The sequence below is a fragment of the Trachinotus anak genome, unplaced genomic scaffold, assembly GCF_046630095.1.
Source record: "Trachinotus anak isolate AG129_WGS33_773 ecotype Australia unplaced genomic scaffold, CSIRO_AGI_Tana_v1 ptg000003l, whole genome shotgun sequence".
Classification (NCBI taxonomy): domain Eukaryota; kingdom Metazoa; phylum Chordata; class Actinopteri; order Carangiformes; family Carangidae; genus Trachinotus; species Trachinotus anak.
In genome coordinates this window covers 10553661-10575562 of record NW_027273854.1, presented here as the reverse complement: position 1 = coordinate 10575562, position 21902 = coordinate 10553661, and the positions used below count along the sequence as shown (strand labels likewise).

The 21902-nt window shown below is 39.0% G+C and overlaps 2 protein-coding genes across 3 annotated transcripts; both read right to left on the bottom strand.

Moving 5' to 3' along the window:
- Positions 1-261: 261 nt before the first annotated feature.
- On the bottom strand, positions 262-10375 carry LOC139616323 (guanine nucleotide-binding protein G(o) subunit alpha-like). The gene is made up of 10 exons (XM_071473584.1): positions 10217-10375; positions 9683-9818; positions 9501-9592; positions 9263-9355; positions 8945-9105; positions 6379-6507; positions 3105-3234; positions 2952-3023; positions 1420-1507; positions 262-653 (listed from the first exon to the last, which is right to left on the bottom strand). The coding sequence occupies exons 1-10, from the start codon at positions 10256-10258 to the stop codon at positions 463-465; spliced, it is 1134 nt and encodes a 377-aa protein (XP_071329685.1). The 5' UTR covers positions 10259-10375; the 3' UTR covers positions 262-462.
- Positions 10376-11416: 1041 nt separating this feature from the next.
- On the bottom strand, positions 11417-21686 carry LOC139616297 (ethanolamine-phosphate cytidylyltransferase-like). Of its 2 annotated transcripts, none has more exons than XM_071473583.1 (13): positions 21331-21686; positions 16548-16636; positions 15855-16016; positions 15650-15716; positions 15449-15533; positions 15324-15365; positions 14580-14712; positions 14354-14436; positions 14186-14263; positions 14014-14079; positions 13852-13917; positions 13655-13743; positions 11417-12873 (listed from the first exon to the last, which is right to left on the bottom strand). In XM_071473583.1, the coding sequence occupies exons 1-13, from the start codon at positions 21474-21476 to the stop codon at positions 12759-12761; spliced, it is 1221 nt and encodes a 406-aa protein (XP_071329684.1). In that variant the 5' UTR covers positions 21477-21686; the 3' UTR covers positions 11417-12758. The 2 variants fall into 2 exon arrangements, with proteins under 2 accessions (XP_071329684.1, XP_071329683.1); XM_071473582.1 differs by having other exon boundaries at positions 14580-14728; positions 15325-15365; positions 21331-21625.
- Between the last annotated feature and the right edge of the window lie 216 nt (positions 21687-21902).

Genomic DNA, 21902 nt, shown 5'->3' with positions numbered 1-21902 from the left:
ACTTTTTCTAGTAGGCATGTATTTGCCATAAAATCAAATAAATTGATCATTTAGCTGCTTTAAATGTGTCCAAAAACACTTGAAAAAGGAAAACACCACAACTAAAAATTGGTCTGTTTTTCATTTGTATTTAACATGCATCAGCTCATGATTCAATTAATTTTGTGCATGTCTCCAATGTATAGGCTGATTTGTGAAATAAAAAACCTTAAAAAAGGGAAAGTAAGCCTGATCAATAAACTGCAATAAAATGTCCAGGCATGCTTATCAATAAATATTTTTATTTTAAAATGTTTTAAAATAAAATGGAGTCAGTGCAGCTTAAAGAACATTATCTTAAGCTTATTAGCCACTTAAATAACTTAACTTAAAAAAAGGTAAAACATTTACTCACAGATCAGCTGTGACAAAATTTAAATTCCAGTGCTGCAAATGACTAAAAACAGAGTCTTCAGGAGACCTTTACAGCAGCTGGACTGCAGCTAGGTTCTCCTTGATAATCTGCTCTATAACCATGTGGAAGACCACCTGTATGTTGGTGGTGTCTGTGGCCGTGGTGAAGTGGTGGTAGATGGGCCTGCCAGGACTGCTGTTACATGATGAAAACATGCCAGTGATGTGGTGGGCTGCGGCATTGACGTCACCATCTGCTCCTGGATTGGGATGAAGGAAGAAAAATGACAATTCTAGAGACATCCAACTGAGTTCAGTAAAGAGTTGTTTTCAGAGTCCAATGAGTCCAAGTCATGAAATATTGATGAAACAAGGCGCCAGCTTCTTGTGACAATCTGTCTGAACATTAGTTTTCCTTCTCAACCCACAAATACCCATAAAAACATGATGCATCAACATCGAGTGTTTGCTTCTCAGTTACTGTGAATGAGTGTGAAATATGTATGAACACAATCTGTACAGGAAGAGTGATACAGTGATGGCTGTACTGACTCTGGCTAGTAGGAATTCTGATTACCCAGCGGACAGGGAGGATGCAGTGACCGATCCAGCCAAACAATAAGGAGAGACACAATTCCATGAGGAATTCAAGATCCTAAACAAACACCTCCAAGCCTAGTGTAATCTCTTGAAGTAGTTGAGCCAGAGTTAGAAAACATTGCCTTAGTGCATCATTTCATATACTCTGTCAGAGTTAAGCTTGGGGTTTGGGGCCTCACACTGGAAACGTAGATGGGTTTAAGTAGATTCCCAAAACGGATGATTTGATATTTAATCAGTTACCTGCATCATTAACCCTTTGACACTTTCTCAAAAACAAATTCTGTAGTATGGCATACTCTGATTCACATGGAAATGATGAATGGGTGGGATGAGAAATCTAAAGCATAAAAATAGGATTAGAAGAAGTAAAAATTAAAAATCAGTGCATAAAGACCAAAACAAAAATATTTCTATACAGCGTACCTGTATAACTAGGGTGGTAAAATCCCAAGTGTCTTCCAGAATGAAGGATCTTCTCTTGAAAAAGGTCAGATTTATTCATGAACAGAATCTGTAGGAGAGAAAAAAAATAAATAAAAAAAACAGTGACAATATAACAACATAGTGGTCGATGTCTTCTAGTCGTTATTTTTCACATGACCCATGATTTAAAAAAAAGTCCACATTTCAAACACACAAAATTACTCAATCTCACTGAGCCCAAGCATCATTTAATATCAGCAGTTAGATTTTAAGAATCACTGCTCGCCATGAATCACGTAATGTTAACAAAGCAACATTTCAAAAAACATTCATTGAAATTTTGAAAGCAAGAAATGACCCTACAGCTGAAATATTATCTTTATACTGCTGTACAAAAATTTAATAGAAAGGCAATCACCATGGCCCAACAGAGCTATTTCAAGAGCATCCTCGAGTACCCTGAGGTGGGCATACCTTTGTAAAAGATGTGCACACCTCTGTTCACACACAATAACAGTGAGCCATCAACATGAAATGCACACCTCCAGAGCCAAAACACACCAGTATGTGTATCAGATTAATCTATGGTTCAGTCCATAAAAACAAACTAAAGAATTGAAAGGTGGAGTCAGCATTAGTGTATTAAAAATCATGTTTAAGAGCCCCATAATGGCTTCATAATACCTTTTTCTAAGGATTTACAGAAAAGGAATCATGTATAAATAATAATAATAGTAAAAGATAGTAATGCCTTTTAGTGCAGTTGGTCATCTACTACTACTTCAGGTAAAAGAAACATCTGTCGACCTTTCCATTTTTATTTGACTTGTGGTTTCTCTTATGCTGGCTGAGTGTAATGTCAGAATACCAAGTGACCTTGCATGGCCATCAAATTAAAGTTTGCACCCTGCTTCACTTGATTGGTGGAATTTCAAGGCCTCTGCCATCAGTTTGCAATTCTGCCATTTCATACCACCTCTATAGAATCACTCCATATGTCTGATGGAAAGAGAAAAAACAACTGGCCAGCCAACATTTAAAACAAAAACACAATTTTGAAAAAATAATAATAAGAGGAAATGGCAGAAAGATAACCCTTACCCCTAAACCTTTGCACTTGAGTAAATAAAGTGCAGATATACAGTAAATGTTACTAACCAACAGCAAGTGAGTTATTTGTGCCCATTATCAACAGTCCCACATTTTCTCAGCATGAAAGAAATCAAACAAAGTAATTACACTGAGTGTTAAACAGCCAACTTATTAAATAGAAATCACCTGCTCTACATCGTAATTAGAGCTTGTATGTTAATTATGTCAGACCCAATCATAGAAAGGCTGTGCCCTGCCTGCCTGGCATGAATGATTACCAAAAAGCCACTCAGAGCTGTACTCACCTCCCACACATTTAGATGATCTTGAAACAAACATGGCAGACTATACATGGCCATAAAAATAAAAACACTTAAGTTATACCTTACTGTATTCTCGTCTTTACAAAAGCCAGCCAAAATGAGTTCAAATAAACTTACCAGTGAGGCATTGTTAAAGACAGTGTTAGTGCAGATTGATGTAAAAAGTTCAAGGCTTTCCTGGAGCCGATTCTATGAGGAAAAACATGGAAATAGATGAATATAGATGAAGTTTGATTTACTCTGTGATTACAATCAATTAGTTTTTCATACCACTGAGGGGTCCTCCATCAGTGTCATATCATAGCTGCTGAGGGCCACGACAAACAACACGACCTGAATACAGTCAAAGCAACTCAGCCACTTTCTCCTCTCACTCCGCTGGCCCGCGACATCATACAATCTGTCAAACAAAATATGGTCATGATTTTCTCCATGGTCCATACTGTAAATTACTAATCTAAAGAGATGCTGTTCTTCCACTTCAAGTGCACTAAACTCTCCAGAGATTAGTCACAGGTATTTCATATTAAAGTTACAGAAACTGAATAACATAACTCAACATATTGTTTAAGTAAAAATATTCTATGTGAATTAACTAAAAATAATTACAAAAATATATTTCATAAATAACTTTACTGATGCCACTAGTCTGGGGGACAGTCTCACTACCATTTAGACTAACCTCTGACTTAAAAAAAAAAAAAATTGCTTAACTGTCTTACTATTTCAAATATTGGGGCAATCTACTTCAAAATACAATCTGACACTGAGTGAGGCTGGGGTCTTGGTGACACAGGTAATGAGTTCCCATTTGGGCCAGACAGTCTCCAGGTGCATGATTGCACCAGCCATGTCAGAGGCAATAAAGCATTTACCCCCCCCCCCAGGTCAGAGTTAGTTTTAACAAGCTGGGGGACAATGACTGTTAACCATGGTATTTGACATCTGTAGTTTCTGTGCTGCAGAGAAGAAACTCGTGACTGCAAGGAGGATTAGACCTATAAAATGATACAAACTGCAAGACCTGAGGAAACAACATGTTTGAATTTAGCTATTTGATGGAATCTGCTGAAGAGGCGGGACTGACTTGCTCTGAAGCAGTTCTAGACATGTTTATTGCAATTGTGTTTTCGAACAGCCATCTTAAGCCCATGATTTAATGGGAGATAGGAGATAGAGGGCAAGGCTGTATAATCTGAACAATAAACAGATCAACTGAATGAGACAGACAAAAAAAAAAAAAAAAAAAAAGTTCACTATGCAGGGAGCATCAAAACTTTTAGCATACAATTTAATAAATTTTTTCCTTTCTTTCACAGTTATGACCGTTTTCACAGTCAAATGAATGATGTTTGAAAAATATGGCCTAGAATTATTTATTAAGCATATTAATTTATAGACATTTATATAATTTCTGTCAGTACTTACCAGCTGGATTAATTAATGTAGTAATTAATCCAGCTGGTAATTCTACATTACCGCAAGGCAGCTGTATGCCTCCGCCACTGAGACTAGTTTTAGATTACATCCGTTTATCCCGAATCACATGGATTGCTTAATCCATTGCTTTATCACATGGATGAAGTCTTAAGTTATACCTAAAAAGTGTTCTGTGATGTCACACTGTCCTCGAGCTTCGATTACCAAAATCTAATCAGTTCGTGCTTCAGTCCAAGTGAATAAGTACAAAATATGAAGAAATTGCCTTAAGGCATTAGAGATATGGCATTCAAAAGGCATGATATAAAAAATAAATTAATTTAAAAAAAAAAAAAAAAAAAAAAACAACTAAACTTATGTTTGGAAAAATATTCAAGACCTTTGAAAATGTAAACTGTAATATAATACTCTTTAATATGTTCTAAGGCCTTTGTTGAGAGAGCCGAATTTACTGCTTTTTATGACTTTATGGCCTGCAGATATCCTAAAAAAAAAAAAAAAAAAAAAAGTAAAATTTAACAAATTGACAAAGTTAAGCATGCTGATGTAATTCTAACCTTTAAGATGCTACAGTAGGCTATATGCAATATTCATGAAGTCCTGGTCAGTATGGATTCAGTATGTTATCTTCGGTATCCAGGGACAGGACGCAGGGAGCATTATGAATGGTTGCGTACTTTGAAAACATAAGTTCAAAAGAGGAAGGGAGGAGGGGTTTCAACGTTTCATTGCTATGCTCCCTCCACATTTTATCCTTGGAATAATCAGGGGGAGTGAAGCCATCAATATTTGATGTCTGAGTCATGCCCAGGCAGCTGTCTCCCTCGGCTTAAAGGGGTTCAGCTTTCGTCAGGGACCCTTCAAGAGTTGGTGGTGAGGCTTAGTCTCCAGAGCCTCACTGAGCTGCTTCCACAGACAGCCCCATGTTTAAGTGTGTATGACAAATCCATGAACAGTAACAGTAGAAATCTAAATCCAAAAGTCCGTAATAGACCATATGTTTAGTTTGTGTAACTCACTTACTACAAATATTGTTGATTAATTCCATACACTCAGTGACCACCAATTACGGTAAAACTCAGCTGTACCTGTAGGCAATTCACCAGAGCCAACATTTTGTCAGGTCTACTTCAGAGGTACAACTCTGTCTGCTACAGGCTCGTAAAGAAGCGCTGTGGCTGAGTGGTTAACACATCATGTGGCCACAGCACCCTCGGTTCAATTATGGCCTTTTTGTCTTGTCTCTTTTCTTCTGTTTCCTGTCTTTCTGTCAACTGTCCAATAATGCTGAATAATCATTAAAAAAGCTGATATAAAACCTTTTAACAACTACAATGTGATCTTATTTACAGGCCATGCCTTGTTTACCATGTAAGCTAATCAGCAACATTTCAAAAATGTCACAATCATGTTTGTGACTCACATGTGCATCATAAATGAAGCAATAACAGCAAACCTTGATCAAAACATTGCTTTGCAGAACAACTAGTTGTCCAAAACTTTTAAAATGTTCCAGGCACAAGTCTAACAACCAACAACTCTTTGTTATGTACCAACACATTATGAAGCATATTTGTATGCATCTTGTGTATTTACAGGTACATAATAAAAAACATTACACACCATACAGCCTGCTTTGGCTGCTGTCTGTATTTGTACATATTGATGTGTGTGTGTACACCTTTGGTTGCATATGTATGCTTTCAGGTTTAATATCCAGATTATAATCAAGATTTCTTCATTGGAATTGGTGAGGAGTTTCAAGGGGGTATGATAAGGGACTACCACTTCATCATGCTATAACACATCAAAAGCTTGACTGTTTATGTAAAGGTATAAGATACAAACTGTTCAATTGTCCCTCGAAAGAATAAGGAGGTGAAATATTGTTTTAATATTTAGGCATATTCATGGAATTAAAACGTCTCTCTAAGAATAAACGTAAAATATGATGCCCATTTTTTTCCAGGGAACTTTCAGTGAGCTCCATGTGAATCATTAAAGTCTTTACCCTTATAAAAACATTATGTTGGTGATGCCAGTGCATGTTATATTTATGTGTGCACAATAGTGTATCATGTGGCAAACCACAGTTTTGTCGTACCGAAAGATTGTTTCATTAACTTGAAACTGCGTCTCAATGATTCCACAGGTCCTCACTCTCACTCTCAGAACATCCATCTCAGTGGGGATGTAGTTGGGAGCAAGGATTCGACTCATGTTCTCAAAGAAACTGGAGAGGCAAGCAGAGGAGAACAAGAACTGTCACTAACTGATTAGACTAACATTTCACGAAGTAAATCATGGTTAGATTCATGATTTAATTTTCTTTTTTTAAGAGACAGTATTCACTCACACAACCATGTTTTTGTGGCATTACTCAGCTACAGCATCTACACTCATAAGCATTATTATTATTATTATTATTATTATTATTATTATTATTATTATTTACACACCAAGCTAAACCAAATGCATTCTAAATCTTCAGCCCTGCAACAAATCCTACTGCCATGAAGGGTACAATGTTCAGCTTTTGTTGAAACCAATTTAGAAAGCTGCTCATTCTAGTCTACAGAGACTAATGGAAATCACCTTGAACCATTTTGCACTGTGAGCTGCAGAGAATAAAGTATCTGGTTTTTGGAGTCCTAATTGTAATTCAGATGGACACGATGACCAACAGGAATAGTGCAGACACTGAACACCTCTCCACCAACACCTGCCACAACACTAGAGCTACACTAGATGCACACTCAGCAAGGCACAAAGCAGCATGAAGAGAATATTTTTACCTGCAACACAGGCTGCATGTCTGTGTGAGTCATACTGCAGAAGCAGAAGTTTTCAACAGTGATTGCATACTGTCAATATGTAAACATGAAAATATTGGGCAAGTCAGCTATTCCACAGTAAGACATGTCCTGTGTAATTTCTTTTAATGACGTGTATTCAAGAAGCCTTGGCTCTGAACACAAAATGTAAATGTGCAGCCTTGCATTGGCTCTGACATGAATATTGTCTCAAACACACTTCAACATTCATTTCAAAAACACAAATACATCTCTCCATCTCTCAGCAGCAGTGGAATCAAGTTAATGAAGCGAGGGCTGATTAGGATGGATTTCTTAAACACTAAGGTTACACCAATAGCTAACTTCCTGTAACTGCAAATTTCTTTTTAGCAATAATAACAGCTCAGTTCATGCCAAAGCTAATGTCCAAGAAGTCATTTCAAGCATCAAGGTGCCTCCAGGTCCTGGGGAAGTCAAGTGTGTCATGACACAGTCTAATCCAATATTCCTGGAGGGAGAAATCAATGTGGGGTCCAGCAGAGTGAGAACACTGAAAGAGAGCTAGTTGAGTTTCATATCATCCTCCAGCTCCCCACCTTATTGAGTTTCGATAATGAAGCTGTCACATCTTCATCTTTCTCTGTCTGGCCAGCTGAAGGATGTTTTAACTTGGCAGACCTCTTTCCTGTTGCCTCTGAGATAAGGACTTCTACTCAGTCCATTTAATTTAAGTTTATTAAGAAACTACTGAAAAATCTCATTCACCTTCATTTTAAAATCTATATGCAATGGCAGCAACAGTGGTTGCAAGACACCAAAGGGATCTTAATACAAGTTAAGCAAGTAGGCCATGAAATTAGCAGTAGCTAAATACTAGAGCTTTTAAAAAAGGTCAGAATCTTTTTTTAAGGGGAGGCAACTCACACATGTACAGTACAGTATAAAAAGGGCACATATCTATTTGACTCGAGTACAAAATACTTTAAAATTGTATAAATTAAAAAGGACTATGGTTTTAATGTGGATAATTCAGATGCAAAGTCACTCCACTGTGACTTTTCTTAAGCATTATATTAGCCTCATTTAGAAAGCTGCCATCAAGGATATCTAATAATCACCAGAAATACAATATAATACATCACAAGTAGCTGTGTCAAGAAGTGTATGACATGTTAAGGGGTGATGTTTTTACAACAACAAAAAAAAAAAAAAAAAAACACAACTGGGAGGACAAGCAATAATGCCAATTTGCAAAGTGTATTCCACTCTTCAGTCAATAATCCTCTCTTCAGCTGATGATGCAACACACTCTATGCAGAGTACTGAGTTAGGATTTCATGACATTGTACAGGCTGCTTTTTTGTGAACAACTCAAAGGGCATAATTGCATGGCCGAAGGACAGCAACTGGAAAAACCTGTTCAACCCACATAAACATCTACCCACAAGCGGACGACATAAGCGGACTGGGTGTTTCATAACTTATGGACATAATTTGCAATGACATGTATGGTACAGATTCAATAAAACCTTTACATTAAGTCCCCCTAAACTGCAGCGTATGTTGTTTGACCTCTCAGTTCTTAAACAAGAAAACTGACTCTTTAATCATGTCTGTTTCACCTGATCCACCCTCTTCCTGTATATCTGTAAACAGTGCTTTTTAATTTGGTCCCAATTAAGCCTCCCATTCCACAAATGTCACAGGAATCATTTCCTGAAGATGAATTATTCTCAGCACTTGCTTTACTGTTACTCTGTATTGACGAGGTGTGATGACAAGCTCCATACTGGGCAATTTCCCTTGACATTTCCACTGTTCATCATAATCGGGTGGTGTTGTGTAGTGTAGCTCACTTAAGGTCATTCAACTCACTAGAGTGCAGAGTCATTTAGGTCAAACTCGTAACCTTTGGCTGCGGCTGCTCGCACCCCTTGGTCGGCCCAAAGCACACAGAAAGCGTGAGCCACGAAAGGAAGCAGCTCCTGGTCGTCCCCCAAACACTGGCTGCAGGACAGGATGGCACGGGCGTGCATCTGAATGGGACAATATATTTAAAAACAGGACACTGCATATTTCTACAGTTAAACACTGACCTCTAGTGTGACGAAGATGGTTTGCAATGAAAAGTGCATAAAAAAAAAACGTATAGAAAATCAGATTTGATTAAACTTTATTGTATCATCTCCTCACCTTGTTCCTCTTGTTAGCAAGGTTTATCCTCAGCATCCCCATTCCACGAAGAACAAACTTCATAGAGGTCAGGAGGTTGTCGAGTACTGCAGGCTGCGAGGGGAATGACGGTCAACATATTGTCACACATGGGATGTGTTATCAGTTAAACTGAACATTGGTTTTGGTTCAGATAACGTCAATATTTTAGGGTGAAAATGAATAAATGTGATCCATTTGCGTCATAACTGCCTAGTACCTTAAAGCTGATGAGCTCCTGCTTGGAGAAGCCATGACTGTGCATTATCTTGATCTGTTTGATTAGAGTACTCTTTCCACTCTCTGCAGCTCCTGATGCACAAATCAGAGGAAGCCCAAACAAAATGTCAGTACCTTCGTCCAACATGATGAAGAGCAGAACAGTAAATGCCTATAACTTACCAAGCATAAGGATTTTCACTACATTCATCTCAGTCCTGGCATGTTCACAAAGGTCTTGTTCTATTTTAGAGCTCTGGAGTTTAGCCTTTTTACCCTCCTCTGTAATATCCTGGTGAAGGCACAGTCCCATGCAGATCTAAGGAAGAATTCACAGCTTTAATATGCGACCAGGAAACTTTGGGCTTTTACTAACCACAGTTATTGATGTAGCTAATTATTCCTTTAGTAAATGTGAAATAATACCATTTTTTTATGGTTTAGGATGTTTAATGAAGACACACACAATACAAAAACTCAGCAGTGAGAAAAACATTGTTGCGACTTAAAATTTACTTTAAAATATCACGGGTATTTCTTAAGTAGCCCTATGCCCTTTTATCTTTAATTGTGCCATTCTGAATTAGCTTGATAGCAAATATAGTCTCCGTTTTCCCCCCATGATAGTATCCAGTATGTAAACAATCCTACTCAGATTCCCCTAAGTTTCTGAGGAGTTGTAAATTAATTTAACAATGTAAGGAATGAAGATGGTACCTGCAGTGGGGTTGGCAGGACATTAAGACAACAAAACATCATTGCTTTTGCTGTTGCCCGCCGGCGTGTCCTTTGGTTCACAGTACAAACTGCTGCCGAGTCCACAGAAGCGTTCGTGTCCGTGTCGGCGAGAAAACCGAAAAGCTAATTACGTTAAAATTTGAGGCAGGTGTGCACGGCCCGCTCTTTTGAGATGCCTTCAAGTTAAGTCCGGACAAAACAGACCTAAAGGACACATACAACTTTGAGATAGGCCACTTATACTCTCAGTTTTACACTAACTATACTACTTGTATATATATATATATATATATATATATATATATATATATATATATATATATATATTAACTGTCTACTTGACCACATTTCATAAAGACATGTTATTTGTACACCACTATTTAACAACTAGTATAGTTGTCAAATAATACAATAAATGTAATAATCTACTTATCTCCTATGCATTGTTATAAACTAAAAGCTGTAGTTAGCTCTACAGTGATAGAAATGCACTTACATGCTAATGAATATTCCACTAATATAAAAGATAAATGTTATTCTGAATGGGACTATTTTGCATGATTGGCACTTTTATTTTTGACACTTGCAGCTAATAGGCTATTTGCTTTAACTTAATACAGGTCTATGACTTGTACTTGAGTATTGTTTTATCATGGTATGGCCACTTTTGCTTAAGTAAAACAATTCCAATAGTTCCTCTACCACCGTGTGCTTCACATAGTATATGTTGCCAAAATTCATAATGGCCGAACGACTTTTCAAAGTGTTTAATCAACTGCACTGGTCAAAATGAGCCTAAGATTCACTTATATATTTATTAGAAGAGTCAAGTTACTTCATGCTTTCAGTTTAAACAGATTTTTACATTAGGTCACAATATATGGCCTATTAACCTTTCTTCTATGATAAAAAGCTTCTAGAACTTTGCTGGGTACCAGTCTGCCATTAAAAATAATCTGGCCTGACATTTAACAAACCTGTGTGAGTCATGTGTTGCAAAATTAAAATAATCTTTTCTGATTAAAGGTCATCTCTGTGTCCAAAACATAAACTTACCTTTCATAATGTGACTAATTAATGTGCAGCCTGCTTATTTACCTTATAATTGAGCAAATATATTAGACAATCCTACCACACCCACACATTTTCTATTAAAGTGAAAACAAGATGACAAACAACTTTTCAGATTAAATTCTTATAATTGTCAGCAATAATATACTGTAGTCCCATCAGTATCTACAGTATTTGTCAACTGGGAGTTGTCAATAACATATAGATTAGCCTACACTGAATATATTCCAACTTGACATACAGATATATTATTATGCTTTTTAAACAATATGAATCTATACAGTAGTTAATGGAGAGGAGGTGAGTAAAATATACGTCTACAAAAAATATATTATTTAATTTGATATAGAGACAGAGGTTAAATTGTTCAGGGCTCAAAAATGACAGTAAGAGGTCTATTTTATGATCAAATTAACAACACTGAGCATCTGTCATTGTCCCCTCGTTATACTATGAAAACTAAAGGTTAAAAGCAGTCTGTTAAATCTCTGTAGTGTTTTCTATATTAGGATAAATCTAAGGAGTGTTGGTTTAAAAAAAAAAAAAAAAAACAAATAAAAAAATTGCACTCAAAAGGCCAGGCATGCAGGTCTCAACAGTGTGCATTTTTGAGTTAAAAACCTGCTCTAACAATAAAAACAGAACAGTTCTGATGATTTTTGAGAAGTCAGTGCAGTCTGGAGCAGGTACTGGTATAGGCTATACATGAGGTCCCAAAAGAGTCGATCTTCTCACTTCCAAACAACCCAAGGTTAAACCAGAGAAGCAGGGAATTTTTCTCCCCTAATCCTCCAGAGAGCCTGTAATCACTTTATAATACATACATACAGTACATACAGTATATACAAAGATAGATCAGCCGCGGAGCAAAGCCCATCGATGGGCAGAAAGCAGCAACAGCCCCGTGGAAATGACAAATCAAATCTCTTCTTTGCTATAGTTCAATGTCTGACCGGCATCTCACATCCCCACACTTGCTCCGTATATGCCCAAATCCCATGATTCAATATTTAAAAATTTTATATTTTTAAATCAAAAAAATAAAAGTACTTGAGGAATTAAAAATAGCCAAAGACACAAAATAGACAGTTGATGAAGACATGGTGATATCTTCTTTGTTCTAACTTTTCAACTGTTTTGTCCAAAACTCAGTAATTACATATCTATATATTTGTGATTTTTTTGATTGACATGAACATGTAGTTGCATATGCAGAATATATTAATACAGACAAGACCCACCCCACACACACACATTGTATACCTGATGATCCCACAGCAGACTGGCTACAAACGGGCTGCTGTAAAGACTGCTGTTATTAGTCGAGATCGTGTGTGGAAGGTGTCATAACACTTATAAAAGGGTTGATTTAACTGTACATGAGATAAAATTAATTGAGCTTGTCAGTGTTATGATGACACTTAGTTGATGGTGCCTCCTCAGGGCCTTCCTACGGCACAGCCTGGGCTCTTTCTTTAGTCTTCTCCTCCTCTTGTCGCTTCATGGCCTGGATCACAGCGATTTCTTTGGCCTCCTTCTTCTGGTTCCTCGCTTCAAATTGCAACCTATATCACACAAAGGATATCAGAGAAAGCATATAGTAAGCCCAAGGTCCAATATAATACAGTCAACTATATCCCATTTATTTTAACACAAAGTTATAATATGTGCCTTTTATACATTAAAATGTCTAAAAAACTAAACTATTTGGTCACCTGTAAATTATGTCATGTCCCCTATCCGCATGCGTGAGTGTTGTAGTTGCCTGCCACAAGTGGTCAAAATTGACTTTCATTTAAATTTGAAGCCACATTTTTAAGATACACTTTTTACACCTTGGTTGTTTTCAAGTAAATATTTTAAGCAGTTGAAGGATTTTAGTCATTGGAAGTCTGGATCTTAAGTTATCGAAGGAAAAAGCCAAGCAAATGGCAGCTCCAATCCCAGCCCCAGCAAGTCGTCCTGTGTCGCTAATAATAAAACATCTGTGAATCGCTAATAATAATTTATTCAGTGTGTCCACTTGTTTTAATCCCCTGGTCTGTTTGTTATGGAGAGGAGGACACCTCTGTGGATTATTCGGCTGCCAGTAAAAACCTCCTGAACGTCTGGATCAGAAGTTATCTGAGAAACAATCAAAACAAAGGTCAGCAGAAGCCTCAGCTCCTAGCCCTTCAACCCTTGTGTCCAACCTATACAGTGTCAGCAAAACTGCTAATGTGAAACTGCTTTATTCAGTGTTTTAATCGGTTATAATCAGGGTCTGTATTGTTTTAATTGAGAGCTCTACATCCTCCACGCCCTGTGCATTTCACAAAATATAGTTTTGCACAGTAGATGTAATACCTGTTTTTGATTATTCTCTGCACAATGGCATCTGTAGTGAGACTGTTCCCACTGTCAACGGTGCGCAAGATTCCTTTCCTCCTGGGCTCCTGCGTATGAAAAAAAAATAAGTCTAAAAAATCTGATGCACAGTAGCTTGTTTCACAAAGGTGTTTTCTAAAAATGTCCATATAAAGTGGCAGTGTTAATAGCCTTACAGCATAAGGGTCAGATCCATCCCTGCCAGGGTATATTTCTGTCTTTCCATGGCAAACCAGATCCACCTATGGATACAGAGCCATGTTTAAGTTCCATGCATTTTTGACTGTTGAGAACTTTATAACCTAGTGGTGAAAGTCAAATGGAGCGCCCATACTTACCTTGAAGTGTTCCAGCAAATCTTTTGTGACTGCAAAAGGTGCACCGATCACCACCTCTGACACATACTGTGATAAAAAAGCACACAAAAATGAATTATACTGTTTATATGAAAGTTATTCGGTATATGTAGTGCACTGTGTTGATGGATAATGAGCAATAAGATGAACGCACCCGACAAGCCAGGACGCTAAGCGTTCTCTCGTGTACATTCATGATGGGGTAGTTTTTCCCTTTGTAACGATTCACCTCCTAAAAAAATATGAACAAAGCACAAGTATATGACAACACTGGACTCAGGGACGCAGAAAAGTCTCACATAGATGAAAGCAGGACACTCACCTGATCAAAGTGCAACCCCACTATAATGTATGGCTTTTCTGCAAGCTTATGCACTGCTTCCAGGAAGTCTACATGGCCAATGTCTGACAGGAGACCAGTCAAGGATGAACGCAACAGTTCACAGAATTATTATTGGACTTTATTAACGAAATTGCATATGCATTTGGATAAAAAAAATGTTTACAAAAATCCAACTTATTTTCTAGCGTGCTCATTAAAAAGATACGGAAGAGGTCAAAGGCTCCTGCCACATAGATGATGGTGTCTCCGGGTTGAGGCTCCTGGCCTGAAGCAAACTGGATGATCTTCTGTGAAGTCTGCAAGAACTGAGACACCCCCGTCCAGGGACTATGGCCCTTCTGACCATGCGACCCCCATAATCAAGAAACAGGCATAATGAGTACAAATTGACAGCGTAGCAAGAAGACCCATGCGCTTTGGTATAGATACAGTACCACTGCAGCGTTTTGAGAAATTCACACTTGGATAAACACTTGTGCTACATCATCGCCACCCAGTGGTGTATGCAGTAATATCACATTTGGTCAGTGGGTAAATCGAAGTTGTCCCACAGTCCCCAGTGCATTTATTCAGCCCTTGCCAAATTCCCAGCATTACGCTTCCAATCTTAAACACTCAACTGTGAACAGACCCTCTACTGCTTTCACACTGTTTAAAACTCCAGCATGCTGACTCTAAGTTAGTTTCCTCAGGCAGGGACAGAAGTGGTATTCACAGTTTACTGGCAAGGCCTGTTACTTGATTATAAAGTGGGTCCACAGTAAAGGCCTTTCACTGGTATTGGTTGACATCTGGCCCACAAGTTTGATGACTTGAATGACAAAACAGTGAAGGGAGAAGAAGCTAAAGAGCCAAGAATGTGGTTTTAAACCTACACCAGCGAAGAGTTTGGTAGTAAGCTGAGGATTTGATATTGACTAAGTGATGGTCAAATATGTTTGGTACCTACCTTTCCAAAGTTGTCTGTGTGCTGCTGATAGTCTGAACTATCCTAAAAAGAAAAAAAAAGGATAGAAATAGGCTTATACTGTGAACTAAAATCTTGTGAACTCAAGAGAATAATGCTGTACTCACAATGTTGCTGTGGTGTGCTTTGGTCATCAGCAGCATCCTGCCAACCAGATCCGTGGTTGACACTCCCTGGGTTCTCTTACACTCCCTGTAACAACATAATACACAGTGTAACAACTTATGAAAGACACACACACAATAACAATAACAGTCCCATCCTGACTGTTATTATTATCTTCTGTATATTTCAAAAGGAAAGCTCACCTGTACCGTCCTGACTTCTTCACCTCTTCATATGTATCTTTACCATCCACTGTTAGTGTGATATCATCTGAAACAACAGCATCCACAAAACACTGCTTGCATAAATCAAGTAATCAGTGTTATAGCCATCAATAACCAGATCTATTTATGACTACCAATCCATTTGTGTGTCTAAACAGAGACTTAATGTACTGATATTCTGTACCTCCATGCACACAGAAGTCACAGTTGTACTTGTCAAGGGTCCCGAGGGTGGTGACATAAGGCGCTCCTTCCACGACCTCATCCACCCATTTTATGGCCCGCACCATCTTGTACCTTTCTGCCTGAGTGAAGACTGGTGGACCCTTGTGCTTTGCAATCTCACCTTGAAAACAACAAAAAAAAATTACTCTCCAACAATCCTGTTGACACACATAGATAATAATGCAGACTGAGATTTATAAAATGGAGAGACAGAAATCTCCGTCTGAATCACGTTCTGCAGTACATGAAGTTATATAAAGACTGAGTGCAGGATTGCCTTCATCACTTATCATCACTTTGGCAGAGGGAAAGGTTGCTGATATCCATGCTGGCCCTGACTGTGAAGTCATTCTGGTTTATCACAATGTCAGAATGCCCCAGTGTGCCACATGAGGCTGAGGCACAATTGCTGGGTTGCTGCAGCACTGTCACAACAACCTCTCCTAAGTGTATAGGACTGAACTAGTGCCTGAGTGGTAATGATGGGACTGAAGATAAACACATTATTGGGCATGAAAAAAGTCAGGAAGCAATAAGATAGACTTTAAAAATTCCTAGTAAACTAGGCAAGAGAGCGCTTCCAGTGAGGGTGTACAGTAGGTGTACTAGGGACAATGATTATGCTATAAGGGTCATTGGTTCTGAGCCTTACTGTCTGTGTGTACTCCAACGATGAGGTAATCTCCCATGGCCTTGGCCTGTCGCAGCTGGTTGGAGTGGCCATAATGTACCATGTCATAGCTGGTATGGAAAGAGGAAAGACAAGTTACATCAAAGTGAAAGCAAGTTGCACAACTCCCCTCCAGAACAGAAATATGTGAAATAAATTAAATGTGATCACTACCTGGCCTGCGGGAGATTTTTAGTTCATGGGTTAAACCATCCAAAACTATCAGTATGATCCCAGTGTTCCTGAAATTATCCACCCACCGATGTAATCTACACACATCATATGATCAGCTAGATGTCTGATCAAAGTCTCAACATAAAAAAAGTCAATGCAGCATTGTGCTCTTCCCTCCCTCTTCTCTCCACCCAGGCTATGATACCATCTGTGGATAATTAGATTAGCACAGATTGGAGACTGAGATTGTAACATGGTAATCTAGCATAGTAATAGAGAACAGATGGGCATTAGCCTTCCATCACTATCATTTCTACCAACAGCTTATATCAGTCTGATCATTTTTCTTTCTGTTCCACTTTGAACATGATATTGACACCTTATATGCACAAAGGTGATTGCAGGTATCACTGAAGATGTATTGAGTTTATCAGGTACCAATCTAACTGTACAGAGTTATTTAGTGGCAGTGGTTACTATAACCAACAGAAATACTGTGTCACTGTTTAAGTTGGCGAATCACAATAATGAGGAAATGACTGCTAAATGCTGAAGTGGAAAAAAAACCCAATTAAAATTGGCATCTATGTCCTCTTTAGTAAGTTATATCACACATCAGCACTCCCAGGAGTAAGATGGAGAACAACACTATGAATAGCATCCTCAAAAATCAATAAAAAAACAGATGAGTGCTGCCAAAACTACAGTATGTACAGGGCCAAAACAGTAACAGAATCCCATGATGTTTCCAGCCCTGGGTTATGTTAATGAAAGGTAGCATCTGCGCCTTGCCGGGGTGTCACTATACACAGCCTGCCTGAAAACAGCCTGGAATTCACTGGAGTGTACTCGACTGTGGGGCTTGTCTATGTGATTCAGATATATCCACTACTTTGTCAAAACGCACAAAGGTGAACCACAAAAAAAGGCTTTTTGTCGAAGAAGCGCGTCTAAAGCCAAGAGTTTTACTGGGTGTTTTGTGCTGTCAAGTCTGCTGAAATGGGATCCATGTGTGCAGGCTCTCTGAGACGAGTGCAGGGCCAGAAGAATGTAGTAAGGGGGAGTCTCTGGAGGTGAATGAAAAGAGAAGAAAACTCTGAGACCCAGACACAGTTACATAATATCAAGAGGCTGCTTTTGGGGTGTTATACTAGCTAGATGCCCAACATGTCACTGTATTCCTGTTGTATTTTTTAGCAGGGATGGATCATGACAGTACCACCGTGGGATGATGAAATATTAATTAGTGCAGCCTGTTAGTGGACACCCGAACGACGCCTACGGTTCTCAAGAACAAAACTAGACAGACATCTATGTACACAATGATAAAATATAATGAGGCACATGTAGGAAATACTAGTTAAGATAAACATTGATGGCAACAGGGAACACAACAATTAAAATCTTGAAATTTTGGTCGAGTTTGAAATGAATGTCATGCCATACTGTTTGAGAGTATCCAAATTAAAATACCTGGGTAAACAGTGCAAAAGATATTAGAGGCTGGTGGCTGCTCTATTAAAAATTTAGTGGCTGCTTCTCAGGATACCAATAGTCTCAGAGAAGCCTGGACTGAATCAACAACACACCATTACTTAACTGAGGCTGTAAATAGCATGTTTCTCGTCTTGTATGTACACACCACCTCAGCTGATACACAGTAGAAGTGGACTTTAACCGCTTCCTTGATGATGCTTCTCTGACAGCTGATCTTTAACCACTGTCACCTCTTTTCAGGGCAACAAATAGGAACAGATAGCTCCTTTGTGCAGAGAAGAAGGGGGAGGGTCAACGATATATCAGCCCATGAAGTGACTGCGCTCTTTTCTTGGAATTTTCCTCTCATACTGCTGACAATGCTGGATGTCAGTAAGAGCGTGCCAATGTCCAGTAGGCCTTCAGGAAACAATGAGGTCAGTGACGGGCACGGCTGTACAGCGGTTATAGCAGGTGTGGGCTGGAGGGGTTAGAGGGGTTAATGACATGAGCTCTGTTGACATTGGCTCTCTTTGCGTGCTCACCCCACCGGTTAATATTCTGGCATCCCAAATATTCTGCAACATGCCATCAAACCATGGATAGGCAGCCACACCTAAATGGCAGGAATTCTACTAGAGAAAGCCACCATAATCCTGGCCTTCATACACAAAAATTCAAAACATTTATTTTGCCGCCGCTCCATGGAGCCAGACTCTGTCCACCAAGGCTTGGAGGCAGTCTGGCATCTTAAAGGGTTCGTTTTAGGGTTAATAAATTAACAGTTTTGTCTGTAAAAAGTCAGAAAACAATGAAAAATGGCTGTTCTAATTTCAAAAAGCTAATGGTGACAGCACACATGACAATGAAAAGCATCAAATCCTCCCATTTTCAAAGCTGGAACCGTTGGTGGTCGTCATAAAAGTCTATGCACCAGAGATGTCAGTGCTTCTCAAACCAAATCAAAACCTTCTGTATGGCAAGATACCAGTATGGATAAATTGGAAAATAATGTGCTTTTGTTGTCATTTGGATGACATTATGACCTGTGACCTATAAAAGTCACTAATTCCATGTTCTGTCTGTCTGTCAGGCAGCAGCAAGTAAGTGTCCTGTATCTGATACTGCGCAGGGAGCTCAGCTTTATAGTGGACGCTCTCCAAAGTGCCAAGGTGAGGTGACTGAAATATCAGAGTGCTGACAGATTAACATATGTGTGTCTGAGATGACACTGTACAACATTTTAATGTCCCCAGTTAATCTAAAAAAAAAGTGTCGCTCCTCCTAGGCCAGTCAATAAAACTTATTCAGTGTGTTCAAAGTCATTACGCTTTCCTGTCACATAGAGAGTGGCCATCACAGCTCAAAGCATAAACAAGGACGATATGGCTCTAAATTGGGTGTTTTAGTTGCATGCTGATGTTTTTCTGACATAGAACGATGGGCTTCGAAAATCATTCATAAGCCCAAGAGGACACAGAATTTTCCCACAGTGCCAAGTGAAACCATGAAGATCGGAATTTGGACCAAAACCAGTTTTACAAGGTTATTACATGACAAGAACAACAAGCAGAACTCGGCCACTTCCCCCTCTCAGGTTATGGCCTTGAAATATTGATTTTTAGTTTGTTTGCAAACATTTGTACCACCGTGATTGATACTATGTTTTTAAAAAAAACATGATACATTAAGACCTTAAGTTGCAGCTTTTTTTAAAAAATCTTTCATGTTGTTTTTCCACTTGATCCGAACACAAGTGCCAATTTTCTGCGGTTGGCCTTCCCACATCTGAGTCTTAGCTTTCATCCATCACCTGTATTGCATTTAAGGCAGCACTCAGCACTACGTGAGCACCTTGCACTAATAACGCTTCAGTTGTTTTTTATCCTATTACATCCTGCCTAAAGAAAACACCTTGTTTGTAGAGGTGTCATTCTAGCATCATAATAATTATAACATAACAATAAAGAACAGTGTGCATTGTGCTTTATGTTTACTGAACATCTTAGCGGCAGCTGGACTTTGTGGAGATACAGGGGTAACGTATAAGATCCAACAAAGGAGTTACTGGTTATTGTGTAGTTTATGATTTTTCTCATTATTGTAAAAAGGCACAATGGAGAACACGACATGTTCTGTTGTTGCTGATAGTATCCGTCTTTTCTGAGCGAATGAAATACTGCAGAATTCTGACACATTTACCAGTAGTTAACACCAATTTGTCTCTACCTTTTGGATGTCACTATATGTTTAAACATTGTTAGTGACCACTGAGCATCTTTGTGGCAGTATGATTTTTTTGGTAGTGCCTCAAGGTGTAGTCTTCATGGATCATAAAATTGCTTTGCTTTTGGTTTAATACTTACTCTGACAAAGTAAGAGTTTCATACAAGTATATTAACAGAAGCACTCATTCAAATAAGATGTTTTTTTTTTTTCGTTCATTACCTGAAACTGTCAAAAGAGATGAGAAGACAAGATACTAAGTGAAAAGGAGGATAAAGGGATAAAGCTCACAGTACTGTGTGATTTGGTGGCCAAATCCACCAAATATTTGTAACACAAATATAATATGTATGCATTTGTAATATATTTATATTATATATTTTGTGAATGGCCTTTTAAGAGGTGCAGTATGCAAAAAGAATCTCCGCTGATATAATTTTTGTAAGTGCTAGTCAGTGGTTACATTAAAATATATTCAGTGGCAGACACTTTACAATGGAAATGACAATGAGTTCTGATGAATTGCTACAACAAATATTAGCAGAGCCTAAATCTCCCCTGATGTTGTTATGTAATACCGTCTCTACTGAGGTAGAAAATTGAGGCTGCATGCCCCAGTGTTAATACAAAGTAAAAGTAATTACAGTGTTTATCTGCCAGGCCATTAAACCACTCATGGTGGAATACATAGGCCTACAACAGAATATTCAATTGAAAGTTTTGTGCATACTGATCAAGTAGCAGTCCTGTGACAGCCCTCTAACCTGCAGCAGGCCTGTCCTGAATGTGACAGGCTAACGCATTCATTCATAAACGTGCTCAGTGCAAATGATACAGATCATATTGTTGCATCTTCATCACACAATCACTCATCGGCCAAGTTACTCACCAGCCATCGCACCACACCCGGATTCTTCGCCTCCTCTTCTCGGGACTGCAAGCTGCAGCGCCGGGGGTCGTCCCTGCGTCTTTCCCGGCTGCTGTGTTCACTTGATGGTGGTGGTGGTGGTGGTGGTGGTGTCCGTTCTTGATCATTTTTCAAGCTGGTGAGTGATCTCTTCAAGCGAAACCTTTAGCGACAGGGCGACACCCTCCAAGTGAGATGCTGAACGGGCTGTGTCAGTTGTGTGCCCCGGTTTCGGTGCAGGACAGCCGGTTTCTGTGTCAGCAGCGGCGGCGGCGGCGGCGGCGGCGGCGGCAGCGGAACCAGCAGCAGCGGCAGCAGCAGCGTGATGCGCCAACGCCTCCTCGACCGGCGACGCAGCGACGCACGACGCCCGATGCGTCAAGTGTGCCGAAGAAAGCAGATAAACCACAAAGGAAGGGAGACCTCCTCATTAACCCTCACGCAACACATCGTGGTAGTCTATGGATTTTATTTTGAAAAGTTCCCACCCGAAGCTCTGCGTTTATTACGGCAGACTTGACAGAGGTTGGATCGTACGATGAAGTGCCGGTGAA

Bases quoted from the DNA above. Each gene is read 5' to 3' on its own strand.
- LOC139616297 (XM_071473582.1), bottom strand. From the start codon at position 21,476: ATGATCAAGAACGGACACCACCACCACCACCACCACCACCATCAAGTG. The intron at 15,534-15,649 runs GTGAGCTTTCCT...ATGTTGTTACAG, and splicing joins AAGAAGTCAGGACGGTACAG to GGAGTGTAAGAGAACCCAGG. The intron at 13,744-13,851 runs GTAAGGCTATTA...TTTCATACGCAG, and splicing joins ATGGATCTGACCCTTATGCT to GAGCCCAGGAGGAAAGGAAT.
- LOC139616323 (XM_071473584.1), bottom strand. From the start codon at position 10,258: ATGATGTTTTGTTGTCTTAATGTCCTGCCAACCCCACTGCAG. The intron at 9,593-9,682 runs GTAAGTTATAGG...TTTGTGCATCAG, and splicing joins AGTGAAAATCCTTATGCTTG to GAGCTGCAGAGAGTGGAAAG. The intron at 9,106-9,262 runs GTGAGGAGATGA...TGTCCCATTCAG, and splicing joins TTGCTAACAAGAGGAACAAG to ATGCACGCCCGTGCCATCCT.